Source organism: Cynocephalus volans, chromosome 6 (genome assembly GCF_027409185.1).
Source record: "Cynocephalus volans isolate mCynVol1 chromosome 6, mCynVol1.pri, whole genome shotgun sequence".
NCBI lineage: Eukaryota > Metazoa > Chordata > Mammalia > Dermoptera > Cynocephalidae > Cynocephalus > Cynocephalus volans.
Window position 1 is genome coordinate 138409610 of NC_084465.1, and position 19144 is coordinate 138428753.

General features: G+C 33.9%; 1 protein-coding gene across 1 annotated transcript in view; it reads left to right on the plus strand.

Annotated features, from left to right (window-relative positions):
• Positions 1 to 392: 392 nt before the first annotated feature.
• MALRD1 (MAM and LDL receptor class A domain containing 1) overlaps positions 393 to 19144 on the plus strand; it is a 632630-nt gene continuing 613878 nt past the window's right edge. Inside the window, exons 1-2 of the mRNA XM_063101139.1 lie at positions 393 to 591; positions 18907 to 19047. Of these exons, the coding sequence (XP_062957209.1) occupies positions 393 to 591; positions 18907 to 19047 (340 nt within the window). The remainder of the gene's footprint in view (positions 592 to 18906; positions 19048 to 19144) is intronic.

Consider the following 19144-nt stretch of genomic DNA (forward strand, 5'->3'; position numbering starts at 1 on the left):
AATTTGCATACAATTTATAACTTTATTGTGGGTCCCCCCGCCATGTCTATTTATGTGCCTGCCCTTTATTTTTTAAAATTTTCTCTAGGAGATAGCATAATCACAAAGGCTTAAATTGTTTAAGCATGGTATATGTAGGGCAATAAACCTCCATGTTTAGCTAGATACAGAAATGGTGCAATTACTCCAGTTAAATATTTCCTAAAGACACTCCTCAGAAAGAGCAAATTAACTGCCCTGAGAGTCACTTGTTAGTGTTGCAGATAGTTACCAATAGTATCCAGTCCTAAAAAGCAAATATGGAGAACAAAGAATAGAGAAAAGAAAAAGAATGTTTCCAGTGATGGACTCACCTATTGCAACTGCCTAATCTCTAGTAGACAATACAGATAATGCTCTTCTCCCTGGCCAGAATGTTGGAATTCCCAATGAATGAAGCTTTTTGTTTCCTTTGGATTTCTTGTGTTTTAATTTCTTCACTGGGTCAGCAAGGAACAGAAGTCTTTCAGTGTGACAATGGGGTCTCTTTGCCTCCTGACAATGTGTGTGACTTCACAGATCAGTGTGGGGACAACAGCGATGAAGAGAAATGTAAGTGCCACTCTCTTTCCTCCAATTTAAATTCCCTGTACTTCTTCAAACTAGGGGCCCATGAGTAACCCTGGAGATGCAGCTAGATTAGATACCTGGTCCTGTATGGATTTTCTTTGATGTACCTTTAGTGTAAATCAGAAACTAAAATATATTGTTTAATAACGAGATGGCTCTATCCGTACATTAAATTACTTTAATTCAACAATATGAAATGACTAAGATTTTAACTGAGTGGACTATTTTAAGTCAGTTTTTACTGATTATAAAGGAGTGATAAGCAAAAAATGTAGCTTTTCATGTTGTATTAGTGAAACAAAATTAAAAAGAAACTTGTTATGCAGCTGTAAAATGCTGTGGTGGAAATTATGAGCTTGTGTCTGAATTTAATACAAAAATATTTGAGATGAATTGTAGATTGGATGGGTAGATTTCATTTTCGTTTATAGGAAATGACCACCAAGCGAGTTGATACCGACTGTGCATGTAGCATAACTCTCTCTTGCATCTTTTGATTCTAGAGCAGTGGAAAGAACAAGAGCTTCGGAGAATGCAGGACTTAGACTTGGGTCCTCAATGAACCATCTGCTGATTGTGTGACCTTAAACCTCCGATTTATTACAAATGGTGCTAAAGTGAGATAAACCAACTCTCACAGCTAGGAAAATGCTCCATTGCTTACTGGAATAACATTAATGATCAGGAAACAGTCTGCCAAGGGAAGACTTGGTAGATAACATGTCTGTGTCTGTGTTTCTGTTGCAATACGAAATCTTGAAGAAACACTGCATTTCAGCAATGGAGACTAGTGTAATTCTTACACACAATCGCCTTTTATAAACAACATTTTCACAAAATTACCATGGGTTCATTGTTTGTTCCTAGTAGCTTGATTCAATTAATTATCTGGAGGCACAAATTCTATTATTATAAGTCAATTTACTCAAACACGTATTTTTAAATTTTTTATTCCGATAAAATGTCAATTAGTGTTTACAGAATTCTTCATTTTCTTCTGTTAAAATAAGGTTGTATATATTTGATTTTGCTATTGTTTGCCTTCTATTAACATAGTCAGTCATTATTACATTAAAACAAGACAAGTGATTACGGAAAAATTCCTTCTCCGTAGAATAAAACAGGCTAATGATTTTTCTCCCATAATTTGGCATAGCTATCACGCTGTTAATACTTACTAACTGTTAAATGGAAAGTACAACCAAGGACAAGGATTCATTTGTATTTGTCCCATTTCCCCAGAGAGGCTAACTGTGGGTATGTTTGCCCCTTGTTCCTGTCCGTCTGGAAAAGCCCTTACTATTCCTCCGTGAGACGGAAAGAGAAACCACTCGGCCGATTTGACAAGAAGTGCAAAGTCCCTTTCATTATTAATCTCTACAAAGCTTCCTTTAACACGCTTGCTGTGTTAACATGCATGGTCCTGCTTCAAGGAAAAGGTTAATGGGAAGAAGGAGAAAGCCACTGAGTGGGAAAGGTCTCAACTGCATGAGAAATTCTAATAACTTGTAGCCTTGCAGGAAGGTGAAGAAACAGATCTGTCAAATAAACAAATTTCATTTTAAATGTTACATCAGGAGGTCGTCTTTTGGCTTTCTCCCTTTTCTTATTTCTGAGATGTTTCCACTTTGGTATTTTATTTAATACATGGATAATAACCTGCAGATAAAATTCAAAATCACTTTAAAGTGTGAGTTTCTTTTGTACATTGCACTAGGGAAAAATGTTGTGCAGGAATGATGGTCAAGAAATTTCGCTCATGAAAGCTTGTGATGCTAAACTTACAGATTAAAAAAAATCTACTTTATAATCATGTTAAAGTAGCAATATTTAAAAAAAAAAAAAACAGTCTCTTTTTAACATCCAAGTAGCGTGATCTTTAAAAAATAGACTCCTATGTTGACTTTTCTTTATAAACTGGCATAGTTAAAGCTGAATTTCAGATGCAACTGATGCTCTTAATAAGTTTCTGAAAATGTTCTGATTTTGTGTGATGGACTTCTTTTCAAGAATACTTAAACCTGTTATTTTCACTCAGTACTGTTTTTTAAGGAAATTAAGTAGAAAAATTGAATCCTCAAAATGGAGTAAGTTTTATTTACACATGATAGTAACCACTAAACATATAGTGAGCAAGAAAAATAATTTGTAGGTGTGACAACTGTGTGGGACAAGTGTTGACCAGAGTCCCTCTGAGAATTTATTGACATCTTTAGCCAGGGAAATATATGTTGTGGTACTGCTCTACGTATTTTATTTTAAAATCTTTTTTTTTTTTTTTTTGTCTTTTTCGTGACCGGCCATTCCTATATAGGATCCGAACCCGCGGCGTGAGCGTCGCTGCGCTCCCAGCGCTGCACTCTCCCGAGTGCGCCACGGGCTCGGCCCTTTATTTTAAAATCTTATTCCAGGTGTTGCATTATCTGCTTCAATGTTCGTCAACATTGACAGTCTTCCTCATTCTCTTTTATTATTTTTACTTTTTATTAATATTAATTTAAATTAGCAATTGATAATGGTATATATATATCTATGGGGGATGCAGTGATGTATGACATATGCATACAATGTGGAATGTTGAAATCAAGCAAATTAACATATCTCTCACTTCGTTTACTCATTATTTTTTGTGATGAGACATTTAAAATTTACTCTTCGTTATTTTGAAATATATAATCTATTATTAGTGACTATAGTCACCTTTCTATGCAATACATCTCCAAACTTCTTCCTTCTGTCTATTTGAAACTTTGGCTCCTTTGACCAGTAACTTTCCGTTATCTCCTCCCCACACCCTCACGTCTGGTGACTACTGTTCTACTCTCTACTTCTATGAGTTCAACTTTTTTAGATTCCACATAGAAGTGAGATTATGTGGTACGTGTCTTTTTGTTATATGTTGTTCTGTTATAAGCCCTATGTTAAGGCTTATTTCACAGAGTGTAATATTCTCCAGGTTCATCCACATTGTCATAAATGACAGAATTTCCTTCTTTTTAAAGGCTGCATAGCATTCCATTGTGTATAGATACCACAATTTATTTATCCTTTCATCTGTTGTTGGACACTTAATTCTCTATCTTGGCTATTATGAATAATGTTGCAATGAACATGGGAGTGCAAATATCCCTTTGATATACTAATTTTAATTCCTTTGGATATATACCCAGAAATGGGATTGCTAGATCATATGGTAGTTCTATATTTAATTTTTTGAGAAACCTCCTACCTGTTTTCCGTAATGGCTGTACTAATTTACATTCCCAGCAATAATGTAGTAGAGTTCCTTTATCTCCACATCCTTGCCAACACTTATCTTCCATCTATTTGATAAAAGCCATTCTAACAAGTGTGAGGTGATATCTCATTGTGGTTTTAATTTGAATTTCCCTACAGATTAGTGATGTTGAGCATTTTTCATGTACATTTTGGGTACTTGTGTGGATTCTTTTGAGAAATGACTGTTCAGATCATTTCCCCATTTTTTAAATTGGTTTATTTGTTCCTTGATATTGAATTGTTTGAGCTCCTTATATATTTTGGAATTATCCCATTATCTATTGCATGGTTTGCAGATATTTTATTCCATTCTGTGGGTTGTCTCTCCAGTTTGTTAATTGTTTCCTTTGCTGTGGAGAAGTAATCCTATTTGTCTATTTCTGCTTTTGTTGCCTGTACTTTTAGGGTCATATCCAAAAAATCATTGCCCTGACTAGTGTTGTGAAGATTTACCCCTATGTTTTCTTTTAGTAGTTTTAGTTTCATAACTTATGTTTAAGTCTTTAACCAATTTTGGGTTGATTTTTGTATATGGTGTGAAATACTCATCTAATTTAATCTTCTGCATGTAGATACCAGTTTTGCCTGCACCGTTTAGTGAAGAGGTTGTCCTTTTCCCATTGTGTGTTCTTGCTACCTATTTGAAGATCAATTAACTGTAAATGTGCCAGTTTATTTCTGGGCTTTCTATCCTTTTGCATTGGTCAATGTGTCTATTTTTATGTCAGTACCATGATGTTTTGATTACAATTGCTTTATAATATATTTTGAAATCAGAGTTGGATGCATCCAGCTTTGTTCTTTTTGCTCAAGAATGTTTTGGCTATTTGGAGTCTTTTGTGGCTGTGTACAAATTTAAGTATTTTTTTTCTCCATTTCTGTGAAAAATGACATTGGAATTTTGATAGGGAATGCATTTAATATATAAGTGGCTTTGGGTGTTATGGATATTTTAATGATATTATTTCTTCCAATTCACAAATATAAGATATCATTCCAGTATTTTTGTTTTCTTTGATTGCTTTCAACAGTGTTTTATAATTTTCAGTATATAGGTTTTTTACTTCCTTGGTTAAATTTATACCTAAGTACTTTACTTTTTTTGATGCTATTATAAATGTGATTATTTTCTTAATTTCCTTTTAGGATAGTTTCTTACTAGCATATAAAAACACTGCTGAGTTTTGTATGTTGACTTTGTTTTCTGCAACTTTACTCAACTTGCTTATCAGTTCTAACAGTTTTTCAATGGAGTCTTTAGGATTTTCTCTGTATAAGATCATGTCACCAGCAAAACAGAGACAATTTCACTCCTTTCTTATTAACACAGTCTTTCTCTTTTCTAAATGCTCTGGCTAGGACTTTTACTACTACATTGAAAAGAAGTGGTGAGAGTTGGCGTGTTTGTCTTGTCCTTGATCTTAGAGGAAAAGCTTTCAACTTTCCACTGTTGAGCGTAATGTTATCTGTGGGTTTGTACTATATGGCCTTTGTGTTGAGATACATTTCTTTTATATAATCTGTTAAAAGATTTTATCGTGAGAGGATGCTGAATTTTGTCAAATGCTTTTTCTGCATCTATTGAGATGATCATATTGTTTTTATTATTCATTCTATTAATTTATTGATTTGTGCTTGTTGAACCATACTTGCACCCCTGGGATAAATCCCACTTGATCATGGTGAATGACTATTTAACATGTTGTTGAATTCAGTTTGCTAATATTTTGTCAAGGATTTTTGCATTTATGTTCATCAGGGATATTGTCTTGTAATTTTCTTTTCTTGGAGTGTCCCTGGCTGGCCTTGCTATCAGGGTCATGGTGGGCTCATAAAATGAGTTTGGAGATATTTCCTCTACTTTGGTTTTTTGGATGAGTTTTAGAGGGATTGATATTAGTTGTTCTTTAAATGGTTGGTAGAATTCAGCCATGTAGCTTCCGGTTCTGGGCTTTACTTTGATGCTATACTTTTTGTTATTAATTCAGTCTCATAGTTTACTTGTTATTGGTCAGTTTGGATTTTTTATTTCTCCATAATTCAGTCTTGTTAGTTTTAATGTGTCTAGAAATTTATACATTTTCTTCTAGATTATCCAATTTATTGGCATATAATTATTCATAGTAATCTCTTATAATCCTTTGTGATACCTGTTGTATTCCCTTGTGATTATCTATTGTTATGGCTCCTCTTTAATTTCTGATTTTATCTGTTTGTCTTCTCTCTTTTTTCCCTAGTTAGACTGTTTGTCAATTTTGTGTATTTTCTAAAAAAAGCTTAGTTTTTTTGATATTTTCTATTCTCTATTTCATTTATTTCTGCTCTGATCTTTATTGTTTTCTTTCTTCTAACTTTTGACTTAGTTTGTTCATCTTTTTCTGGTTCCTTGAGGTGCAATATGAGATTTTTAATTAATTTATTTATTTTTGTCGTTTTTTTGTGACCGGCACTCAGCCAGTGAGTGCACTGGTCATTCCTATATAGGATCCGAACCCGCAGCGGGAGCGTCGCCGCACTCCCAGCACAGCACTCTACAGAGTGCGCCACGGGCTCGGCCCACAATATGAGATTTTTAAATTTAAGATCTTTCTTCTTTTTTGTTATAGATGTTTATTGCTATAAATTTCCCCCTTAACATTGCTATTGTTGCATCCCATAAGTTTTGATATGTTGTGTTTCCATTTCTGTTTATCTCAAGGTATTTTGATTTTCTTTTTGATTTCTTCTGTGAACATTGTTTGTTTAGGAACATGTTGTTTAATTTCCACACATTTATGAGTTTTCCAAGATTTCTCTTGTTATTGATTTCTAGTTTCATGCCCTTGTGATCCAAAAAGATACTTGATATGATTTCAATTCCCTTAAACATGTTAAGATTCAATTTGTAGCTAACATATTCTGGAGAATGTCCCATGTGCATTTGATAGGATTTGTATTCTGCTGCTGTTGGATGAAATGTTCTGTATATGTTTGTTAGGTCTATTTAGTCTAAAATATAATTAAAGTCCAATGTTTCCTTATTATTTTCTGTCTAGATGATCTATTCATTGTTGAAAGTGGGGTATTGGGGTACCTCATTGTTATTGTATTTCAGTCTCTCTCTCCCTTTGAATCACTTAATAATTACTGTATGTATTTAGATGCTCCAATGTTGGGGACATATATATTTATAATTGTTATGTCCTCTTAGCAAATTGACCCATTTATCCTTATATGGTGATCCTCTTTTTCTCTTTTTATGTTTTTTTACTTAAAGTCTATTTTTTTTCTGACATAAGTATAGCTACCCGTGTTTTCTTTTGGTTTTTATTTGTGTGGAATATCACTTTCAGTTTATGTGTGTCCTTACTGGAAAAGTGAATCTCTTGTAGGCAGCATAAATTTGAATCTTGTTAATATATATATATTTTTTTAAAAAAATTTTCAATCCATTTAGTCACTTTATGTCTTTTGATTGGTGAATTCAATTGTTTTACATTCAAGCTAATTATTGATAGGCAAGACCTTACTACTGCCATTTTGTAATTTTTTTCCAGTTGTGTTGTAGGTTTTTTATATTTTTGCTTCCTCTCTTGCTATATGCCTTTGTGGTTTAGTGGTTTTCTGTGCTGGTATAATTTAAATATTTTCATTTTATATTTTGTGCAACTACTGTAGGTTTTGCGTTGTGTTTGTGGTTACCATGAGGCTTACATAAAACATCTCTTCTTTTTTTTTGGTGGCTGGCCAGAACAGAGATGAAAGCCTGGGCCTTGATGTTATCAGCACCACACTTTTAGCCAACTGAGCTAACCGGCCAGCTCATAAAACATCTTATTCTTGTAAGTCTATTTTTTAGCTGACAACAACTTAGCTTTAATCACATGCAAAAACTCTACTCCCACTCCCCCCACCTTTTGTGATTTTGATGTCAGCATTTACATTTTTTAAAATTTGTATTCTTTAACAATTTATTCTAGCTACAGTTGTTTTAAATAGTTTTATTTTTTAACCTTCCTAGTATGGATAAAACTGCTTTATATACTACTCTTCTGGTATTATAGTATTCTGAATATGACCATGTATTACTTATATCATTGATATTTTTAATTTCCTATGTTTTTGTTATTAATTAGTAGTCTTTCATTTCAGCTTAAAGAACTCCCTTTATCATTTTCTGTAAAGCACAACTAGTGGTGATGAACTCCCTTAGCTTATGGTTGTCTAGAAAAATTTTTATTTTTCCTTCATTTCTGAAATGCAGTTTTGCTGGGTAAAGTCATCTTGGATTGCAGTTTTCTTCCTTCAGAACTTTGAATATATTATTTCACTCTCTCCTGACCTGCAAGGATATCTGCTGACAAATTTTCTGATAGCCACATTAATACATTCTTGAATGTGATATATTTATTATCTCTTGCTACTTTTAATATTCTTTCTTTGTTTTGATTTTTGGCAATTTGATTATGGTGTGCCTTTGTGAACTTCTCTTTGTGTTGAATTTCCTCTGAGACTTCTGGGTTTCCTGCACCTAGATGTCTCTTTTCTGTACCCAGATGCACTCTTTTCCCATATTTGAGAAATTTTCAGCCATTGGTCCTTAAATATGCTTTCGGGGCATTTTCTCTTTATTATCCTTGAGTAAAACCTATTACAGGCATACCTGGAAGATATTTTGGGTTTGATTCCAGACCACCGCAATAAATTGAATATTGCAATAAAGTGAGTCACATTAATTCTTTTATTTCTCAGTGCATATAAAGTTAGGTTTACACTATATTGTATTCTATTAAGCATGCAATAGCAAAAAACAATATCCAAGCCTTAATTTAAAAATACTTACTGCTAAAAAACACTAATGATCATCCGAATTTTCATCGAGTCATAATCTTTTTGTTGGTGAAGGGTCTTGCTAAATGTTAATGGCTACTGACTGATCAGGGTGGTGGTTGCTGAAAGTTGGACTGGCTGTGGAAATTTCTAAAAATATGACAACAGTGAAGTTTGCTGCATGAATTGACTCTTCTTTTCACAAAAAGATTTCTCCGTAGCTTGTATTGCTGCTTGATATCATTGTACCCACAGTAGAACTTCTTTCAAAATTGGAGTTAATACTCTCAAACTGTGCTGCCACTTTATCAACTAAGTTTGTGCAGTATTCTAAATCCTTTGTTGTCATTTTAATAAAGTTCACAGCATCTTCACCAGGAGTAGATTCCATCTCAAGAAACTACTTTCTTTGCTCATCCATAGGAAGCAATTTTGCACCCTTTAAACTTTTATCATGAAATTGCAGCAATTCAGTCACATCTTCAGGCTCCACTTTTAAATTTAGTTCTCTTACTTTTTCCATCATATCTGAAGTTATTTCTTCCACTGAAGTCTCGAACCACTCAAAGTCATCCATGAGAGTTGAAATTAATTTCTTCTCGACTCTTGTTAATTTTAACATTTTGACTTCCTCTATGAGTTACAAATATTTTTAGGATGTCTAGAATGGTGGATGTTTTCCACAAGGTTTCCAGTTGACTTTACCCAGATCATACAGAGATATCCCTATATATGGCAGCTATAGGCCTACAAAATATGTTTCTTAAATGATGAAATTTGAAAATTGAATTTACTCCTTTATGTAATTTTTATTTATGGACTGCAGAATTCGTGTTGAGTTGGCAGGCATGAAAACATGAAAACAACATTAATCATCTCCATCAGATTTTTGGGTAACCATGTGCATTGTCAATGAGCAGTGGTGTGTGTGTGTGTGTGTGTGTGTGTATGTGTGTGTGTGTGTGTGTGTATGTATGTATGTATATATATATAAATTTTATTTTAGTCAATATACAATGTGGTTGATTATTGGCCCGTTACCCCTCCCTCCCAACAACCTCATATCTGTTCGCTTGTTGTATCAAGTTCAAGGAATTGTAATTGCTGTGTCTTCTTCCCTCCCCCCACAGTTTGTGTATTTATTTATTTATTTATTTATAGCTCCCACAAAAAGTGAGAACATGTGATATTTCTCTTTCTGTGCCTGACTCATTTCACTTAACATAATTCTCTCTAGGTCCATCTATATTGTTGCAAATGGCAATGTTTCATTCTTTTTTTCTTTAGAATTTGCTAGTAAAATAATATGTCCAAGTTGCATTAGCAAAAGCAGCCAATATCAGCAAGAAAAAATCTGTAGCAGGGGTAAGTCCTATCAGTGTCCAGACCTATCCACATTCAGGACCTGTCACTTTCCCATCCCCATCAAAACTGACTATCTGGGTGCCAAAAGATATAGTCTTTTTGTTTTGAAGCAGAGTCTCTTCTCTCTCTCTCTCTCTCTCTCTCTCTCTGTGTGTGTGTGTGTGTGTGTGTGTGTGTGTGTGTGCACATGTGCCCAACAGCATCCACCTCTTCTACTGTTGGTAAGCTTCCTACTCCATGCAGTGGAGACCCCTTATCTCATAAGAGTGAGAGACCTTATCTCATAGCAGTGAGGACAGCTCACATGGCTTCTCTGTGCTGGTACTTTGAATGCACCAACTTGTCTGCAGGTTTGAGCTCAGCTTCCCCGCTACTCCTTGACATTGGGCTAGAAGTTGCTGGGCAATCACACAAAGCTAACACAGTTTCTTTTCATAAGGTTCCTGAATGTCATATCCTTTTTTACTCTCTCCCACCCTCCACCCCTGATTTTGCAAGGTTGTGCCCATCTCCCCCTCCTCTTCTTAGACACCTTCCCCTAACCCAGCCTCCCAAGGGTGGGGGTGTCTAACTCCATTGCTGTGTTTTTTCCAATTTGAATCTTGCAGCATTAAGTCTATGCCCTGTATCATTCATACCTTTCTTTAGCTATTCAAGAACCATTTTTTTTTGTCAAAATTGAGCAATGTCTATTTTTCCTTGCATTCCAATTATTATGGTTCTAACTTTTCTCTGTGCAATGACCAGAGAGGTTCTACATACTAGGAGGTGAAGAAAAGAAATACACAGTTAATTAAGATTTCAAGATTTCTCACTGAAGTGATCTATCTCAAAAATTCTGAGAGTGCCAAAGCAGGCTCCTATGATGATGTGCAGGAAAAATGTGATGCCATCTCTAATAAGTTTTTAAAGAAGGGGCAAGAAATGTAGAAGTCAGTATTTATAACACATGGGTGATAATGTGGGTAGGGTGAACAGGAAAATTGAGACCAGAGGGAACTGATTGAAGATGGGCTCTGTATGGCCTGCAAGATCATTAGGTGAGAAAAGTAAAGATCTATGTGTAGCATGTACTTATGCTGCCTAATAAGGTGGCTTGTTTTTCTGGTAGTGAAACTAAACCTGTAAGTTCTTCCAGACATCACAGGCATAACTGGGAGTTCACCAGAATGTACAGGTGAGTAGTTGAACTGGGAAATCACAGCATGGGAATCCTGCCCCTGTGGCTGCATTGGTGGTTAAAAACAGTGAGATTATGAAGAACCATCTCCTTGATTTGACCTTAACATTTTGTTTTGTTTTGTTTTGAAAGCTGGCTGCTTCAGGGATCAGAACCCTTGACCTTAGTGTAACAACACTGTGCTCTAACCAACTAAGCTAACTGGCCAATCGTCATCTCCTTAATTATGAAAGTTGGAATTTAGGTCCTAATTTCTAGGCAAGCTCAGACAAATCCCATTTCTCTTGGGTTAGATAAAATATTCTAATTTAGTTGTAGAAAGGAACAGGTCCTCATTCTTGGCTTCCAGTTTATCAAATGAGCAAAGAGAGTTCTAGTTTCTAGATTCAGAAAGCTTATACAAAAACATATTCACAGAAAACACCTACAATTTTCACTTGATCTTTGCTTCCATGGGTCTTAAAATCTTGAGTCCTATGACCTTTATAATTGTATAATTTCATTCAACAACTTAGGCACACTGAGTAAGGTGTTCCACAAAAAACAGCCAGATATCTTTTATGTTTATTTCATCAGAAAAATTGTGAGTACCATTTTGCAGTAGATCCTTTGGTCTTTTTAGGTGTGTAGTCATTTTCATAGAATTATCATATCATAGAGTGGTAAAGCCTTTTAAAGCTCTTCTAAGTCAATAGTCTCATTTTATAAATGTGAAAGAGGTGACATTCCTAAGCCTGGAGGTCAGTAACCCAAGGATATGCAGCTATTTAATGGAGACTCAAGACTTAAACTGGGATTTCTATCCATACTCTGTTTGAAATACAAGCAACCTCAGGCTCATTAATCTCAGAAGTAACCTTTAGTGATTATAAAATCTGGTTTTCATGCTTTGGACACCATTAGGGGATGTTATAATATATGCAAAAGAAAAGTTCCTAAACAAAATGGCCTATTAGTTATTGATGTCAGAATATGTACATGAATCTTTTCCAAAGTGTTTCCTTTCAATATTAATTGGGTATATGCTATTTTATTTATCTATACCTTATTGCTGACCCAGAGAATTTCAGATTTGTTATATGAGGGTACTTCAAAAAGTTGGTTAAAAGATGTAATTAAAAGATAATACAAATCTTGCCATAAACTTTTTGAAGACGGCTCATATATGAATTGCACAAATTATAGGATATTTATGTTGAGGTAAGTTTGTAAAGGAGGTAACTGTGAGAATGGAATGGACAAGATAAAGTGGATAGCCTACAAGATTTTACAAAGACAAAGGTAAAATAAAACCTGAGCCCGTAGAACTGCGCTCTGGTTTCAATGCTTATGATGAAAGGTCTCTGAGACATGCCTCAGAGTGACTGGAGAATGAAAAACCAGAGGAGGTCGTAGATGGGATTCATGGAGAGGGGAGACAAGAATGATGAAATGATAAAATCAAGAAGGCTTTAAATATTTTAACAAAAAAATACACCTCTATGTATGCAAAGAGTATGAATTAACAAACTCCCTGTCAAAACTTAACAAGATAGATTATGAAAAATGTCCAGTGAGCAGGGGATCACAAATGAACATTACAAGTTCTTCTTTTCACCAATAATAAAATAAGATGAATGCCTATTTAGAGTTTTATTATTAATTTTAGTTAAAATAGACATACTGACAAGGGCTTTTGTTATTTCGGTGATAACTTTTCTCTCTCCTTCAATGCTATTTTTCTTGCAAGAGATCTGGACTTAATCTTGCTCCCAAGGATGAGTTCACAGAGATTTGAATTGGGCATGATGTTGTTTTTCATTTTTGTTGTTGTTAACATGTATGTCTATTAAGTCACTTCTGTTATTTTGAAAACAATCTTCATAAAATACATTTTATGTCGAATAACACTATTAGTAACTTTTCACTTTTGGTAATTGTTGGATGACTTGGATACTGTTGTACACAGTTGTAACATAAACCATTTTCTTTAATATATTTTGATGTCTACAATTGTTTCACAGATATGGAATGTTTTTGTTCAAAATGGGCAATAGAAATTTTTTAAAAAGGTGAACCGTATGTAATGCAGATTGTTCTTTCATCTCTGAGTATGATCCTCTACAAAAGTAGCAGTGCTTCTTGCCTGTGAAAACGTGAGAACAGCAAAAAAGTGCTCCCAGCAAATTCTAAATATTGGCTAGACAGTAAATCTTTCTTCAGAGAAAGACTAAAACTTTACTGGAATTTTATTTTGACCTACTTTATAGGGTTCCTTATCACAATTCCAACAAAAGAAGCCTTATGACAATTAGGGCAAACTTGGGGGGCCATGTACCCTGGTGAGATTTTAGGTCAAAAAATAATTAAGTGTGCCTCTATTAAATGAAATCATACTTCAAAGATACAAAAATTTCTCTAATATTTTGATGAAGGTCATGAAAAAGCAAAATATTAGCTCACTTAAGGCAGGAATTATAGTTCTGTTCCTATAAGACTGGCACTTAGAGTTAATAAATATTAAGTAGACTGACTGATTACTGGTTTACTGACTGAGATTGGAGTAATTGTCAACTGCTTTATTTTCTTTCACCATGGAATGGGTAAAACTACTCAGTCTTGCAAAGCAGTCTGCTCCTGTTTTGTGGCTCACATGTGCAAATTGATATTCTCCCAGGAGGATATTTTGTTTGTACACTCCTTTTAAAGATTTCAAAGACACTTGGCAACATTAAATGGTGAACTGTTTCTTCTACAAACAAAATATCTTCTGAAGTCAATATCTGTACATTGATAAAACTTCTGCCATGCTTGTCATCCCAGGTAACTTTTTCTGTCTGTAAACAAAGATGTTTGTAAATAAACATTATTTCTACATGTGCATTTTGACACTCTAGGCTAGGCTAGGAATCCTGAGAGAAGGCTTGCATTCTGTTGTGAAAGTTATTAGGTTTATGAAGGCAAGGACGTTGAATCTTAGCTTTTAAATAAGTTTCCATCAAAGAAATACGAATAGAATATTACGTTCTCTACTACTCAGAAATAATTGTGACTTTCTAGTGAGCAAGTCTTAAAATGCTTGATTGAATTTGGAAGGGAAATTTACTTATTTGAGAGAAGTTGAAAATCTACTTAGGAAAAAAAAAATGATAGGTGTTTGTTTTTTCATGATTTGTTTATTTACTTAATGGAAAATTTGTCCATGCAAGAGATATAACTTTCTATCCAGGGCCCTGAATTATTCCTTATAGGAACTACAAAAAGCCATTATATCTCCTGGCCAAGATACTACTCTGGATTAGAGAATTATATGTAAACACCTATGCAACATTTATAACACTTGAGTGAATACTTCTGCCACATGGAGTGAATGCTTTGTCAATATTTCTGCAGAAATTATCAGACACCTATAAACAAACACTGGAGATTTCTTTTGAAGGTTACTAATCCTGAGATCATGTTAAAGTCAAAACATGGTTTGGTAATCCTTTTCTTATCAACTGAGATACCATCAATGATTCAATTCTTGCCAGAGAGGTTCTCAACAACTTAACAATAAAGGCAACTATATGACAAGGATCCAATTTAAGCCATACTGGATAATTCTGGTGTGAGCTATAGAAGTGCTCATTCCATTTGCGATAACCTACCTTTGTGAGTTAGGGTGTTTCCTGTTTCTCTGTCAATAAAAGTATTAAAATTAAGTCATTGTGAAAGACAAAAATTTCCTGGATAAAAAATAATTAATATTTTCAAATTGCCAAGCAAAATAATAACAGTCTTTCACTGAAATGTACTTTCAAAAATTATTAAAATTTACTTTCATTTAGCTGAAATATTTTAGGTTCATTTCATCCTTTCTAGGCACTGGCCATTACTTTTCTACATTAATTGAAAGTAGGGAAGATAATTATTTATGAGAATGTTTTTATATGTCATATACATGAAGAAAAAACTTTTGTAAAACAATAAAATAAATTGTATATAAAATGTTGTGGCTATGTAATACATAGCTTTCCTCAAAAAGGGATAAAACACTCAATAAACTTGGAATAAAAGGAAAGTATCTCAACATAATAAACACCATAAATGAAAACTCACAGCTGTTATCACATTCAATGGTGAAAGACTAAAAGCTTTTCCTCCAAGATTAGGAACAAGACAAGAATGCCTACTTTCTTCATATCTATGCAGCATAGTACTAGAAGTCCTGTACAGTGCAATTAGACAATAAAAATAAATAAAGCCATCCAAATTGGAAAGAAGGAAGTAAAAGTATCTCTGTTCTCAAATGACATAATCTTAAATGTAAAAAATCCTAAAGATTCTATTTAAAAAAATAAAAACCAGTTAGAACTAATAAATTGAGCATAGTTGCCGAATGCAAAATCAACACACAAAAATCAGTTGTGTTTCTGTACACTAACAATAAACAAACTGAAAATGAAATGAACAAACCAATTCCATTTGTAATAATATCAGAAAGAATAAAATATTTAGGAATAAACTAATCCAAGGAGACAAAAGACTTATCTATTGAAAATTACAAGTTACTGCTGAAAGAAATTTAAAAAGACACCAATAAATGGAAAGATATTTTGTGTTCATGGATTGGAAGATTTAATACTGTTAAGATGTCAAGACCCAAAGCAATTTACAGATTCAATGCAATGCCCATCAAAATATCAACAATGTCTTTTGCAGATATAGTAAGATTTATACTAAAATTCGTATGGAATCTCAAGGGACCTCAAATAGCCAAGAAAAAAAAAATCTAGAAACAGAATAAAGTTAGAGGTCTCACATTTCCTGATTTCAAAACTTATTACAAAGCTATAGTATTAAAAGAGTGTGGTACTGACATAAAGAAAGACATATAGGACAATGGAATAGCATAGCCAGCTCAGAAATAAGCCCTCACATATCATGATCAAATAGTTTTTGAGAAGAGTGCCAAGACCATTCAGTGGGGAGAAGACAATCTTTTCAAAAAGTGGTAGTGGGAAAACTAGATATCCACATGCAAAAAGAATGAAGGTGGATCATTATCATGTACCACATATAAAAAGTTAACTCAAAACGGATTGAAGATCTAAATGTAAGAGCTAAAGCTATAATGATCTTAGAAACACAGGGTAAAAGCTTCATGATATTGGATTTGGCAATTATTTCTTCAATATGACATCAAAAGCACAGACAACAAAAGAAAAAGTAGATAATTTGGACTGCATCAAAATGAAAAAAATTATTCATCAGAAAACATCACTAAATTGTGTGGAGTAATGCCACAGTTGGACAATATAATGCACAGTGAAGAGTAGTATACCAATTTAGTGGTGGCTGTGGTAGCAGATTTAATTATAGCAAATAATTTCAGATTTGAATGTGGATATATGGCACATGAAATAAAAAAACAAACAAGCAAACAAAAAACCAGTCATGATTCAAGGAAAATTATCCAAATGGTTTAAAATGTAAAATTCTCTATTGGGAGGAAAATGAATACTTAGAAAATTTTCTGATGCATTTTTGAATAATCCAGCAGTTCATGATTGCTTTTCATTTTAAGAATTAGTTGAAAATGTGTGTTCATTAGATTCATTTTATAATATAAAGAACCCCTACTGAGACTATTCAGAGGTAAAAACATTTTATTTAGGTATTTTTTCTAGTTCTAACATTTTCAGAAATCATCATTATTCTGTGTATTTAAAAAAACCAGAGAACATTACAAACAGACATCAACTAAGTAATTGTATTGCGAAGTAATTTCTTGGTATTTAAAAACCATTTGACACCTATGTGAGAATGTGTGTACATCTCATACATGTAATTGCTGAAATATAGTAATAAAACAGTTTAGAATATTGAATAATCACAGATTATTATAAAAATTTCTGAGAACTAAAAGAAACAAAAATGGAAACATTTATGTAAATACTTGCATAGCTAATTTAATCATACACATATGCACATTCATGTATGTATATAAGGGTCTACATAATTTAGTTCATTTTCTGTTCAACCAGATTCTCTGGATCACTAGGGGCCTATAAAGTGATAATGGGCATATTCTAATTATTCTAAATATTTCAAGGATCTTATGGAAATTGTGAATTTAACCACAGTATGATTCATAGACTAATAAAATTTCTTTGCTTTTGGACAGAATGACATCAACTCAGTCTGGAAATACTGGTTTCTTTAGGCTGATTAGAAGCTTTGACAGAACTTTAACTTTAGGTCTTTGATAAAAACGGGACAGTGAATTAACAATTAGACTTTACAGCAAAGCTTTAAACTATGGTTCTGTAGCCAAAACTGGTTTCCAGTCTTAACCCCAGCGCTCACTTGGTGTTCTATCTTGGGCAAGTTGCTGAATGTCTGTAAGACATCGTCTAAGATTCCTCATCTCTAAAACATAAGACAATGCCTGCTTTGTGGGGTTGTTATGAGAAATAAATAAACCACTGCAAGTTGAATGCCTAGCACAGAACAAATTACCTCAATAAATTGAAGCAATGAGAATTCTTGTTAACAGAATACAGGTGGTTGGCAAAATTTTTCACAATAAGGGCACTAGGAGTATATTTAATAAAATAGACCATTGTTAATCATGTAAGTTTAGTTAATGATGTTTAAAAGTGACATTTCTAAATCAGCTTTCAATTCATATATGGATGATCTCAAGAAAAGGCACCAGATTTATTATTACTAAATATTTTTGTTCGAAAAGGTGATTAAATAAAAATTATGTTCTTATGACTCGGTTGCCAAGCGTGAATTATTAACCAGCATATTTATTTCCACAGTGGTTAATGCAACTGTTCAGGGAAAGAAGGAACAGGGCAAAAGATAATCCCTGTTGTTGCTAAGAACTGCAGCCCAGGGAGGGGATATTTGTGGTTGAGATAATCTATTTTTAGATTGTGACATTCACAGATGTTGGGTAATGGAATAAAGCCCTGCATGGGTAGTGATTGTGAACAACCATGTGCTCAAATCCTTCTGCTTCTCCCAAGCCTGTTGGATCACTTGTACCCAGAAAAAAAGAGCCAGAAATGCCTTTGATGCGATCAAAGGACCAAGCTTTCCATGAATGATGAGATTCAACAGTGAGATACTGAGCTTAATTTTGGTAGTATAACACAAACATGGATGATTGAGTTTCAGAGGTGCCTCTGAGATTTAGTCTGCCTAAACCTGAAATTCTGATGTATCTGCATGGCTGGAAGATCGAGGTTGAGTTGAAGATGTAACCTTAATAATGCTTCCTTATATTTGATGGTACCTGAGAGTTGTAAATTATTTTTATATGCATTATGTTGTTAGATCCTCAGAGCAATCATCTGAGGGAGACAGGGCAAAAGGAAAAGAGCTTGGTATAGTTGAGTGGTTTAGCTAAGACACTCAGTAAGAACTAACATTTGGATTTGGTTCTCAGTCTTCTGACCCCATTCTTTCTATTTGAGTACACTGGTTTTTGTGTGTGGTAATTTATTGGAATGTCTGTTTGTATGCAAATAAATATACATTAATAAGGTAGATTTAGATTTGTGAAAAATAATACTTATGTTAATCTGTATTTATCACTTGTTGCTAAGCTTTCTTTTTCTACTGTTGCCTTATTTCTTAAGAAGACAAATGAGATTGGGAAAGCAAAAATATCTTTTTTCTCTCTTTAGGCTCTAATTATGAAAGATGTGATTTTGAGGATGGGCTCTGCAGTATGGCACAAGATCAGAGTCCTCAACGTGGCTGGACAAAGGGAAATGGGATGACTGGTTTGTCACCTCCATTTTATGATCACAACGGTGACATGTCTGGTAAAAGCTTTGTATTTATTTCCTTCCTTCTTTCCTTTCTTTCGTCCTTCCTTCCTTCCTTCTTATTTCACAAGCGTTGATGAGGGAAGTAGAATCA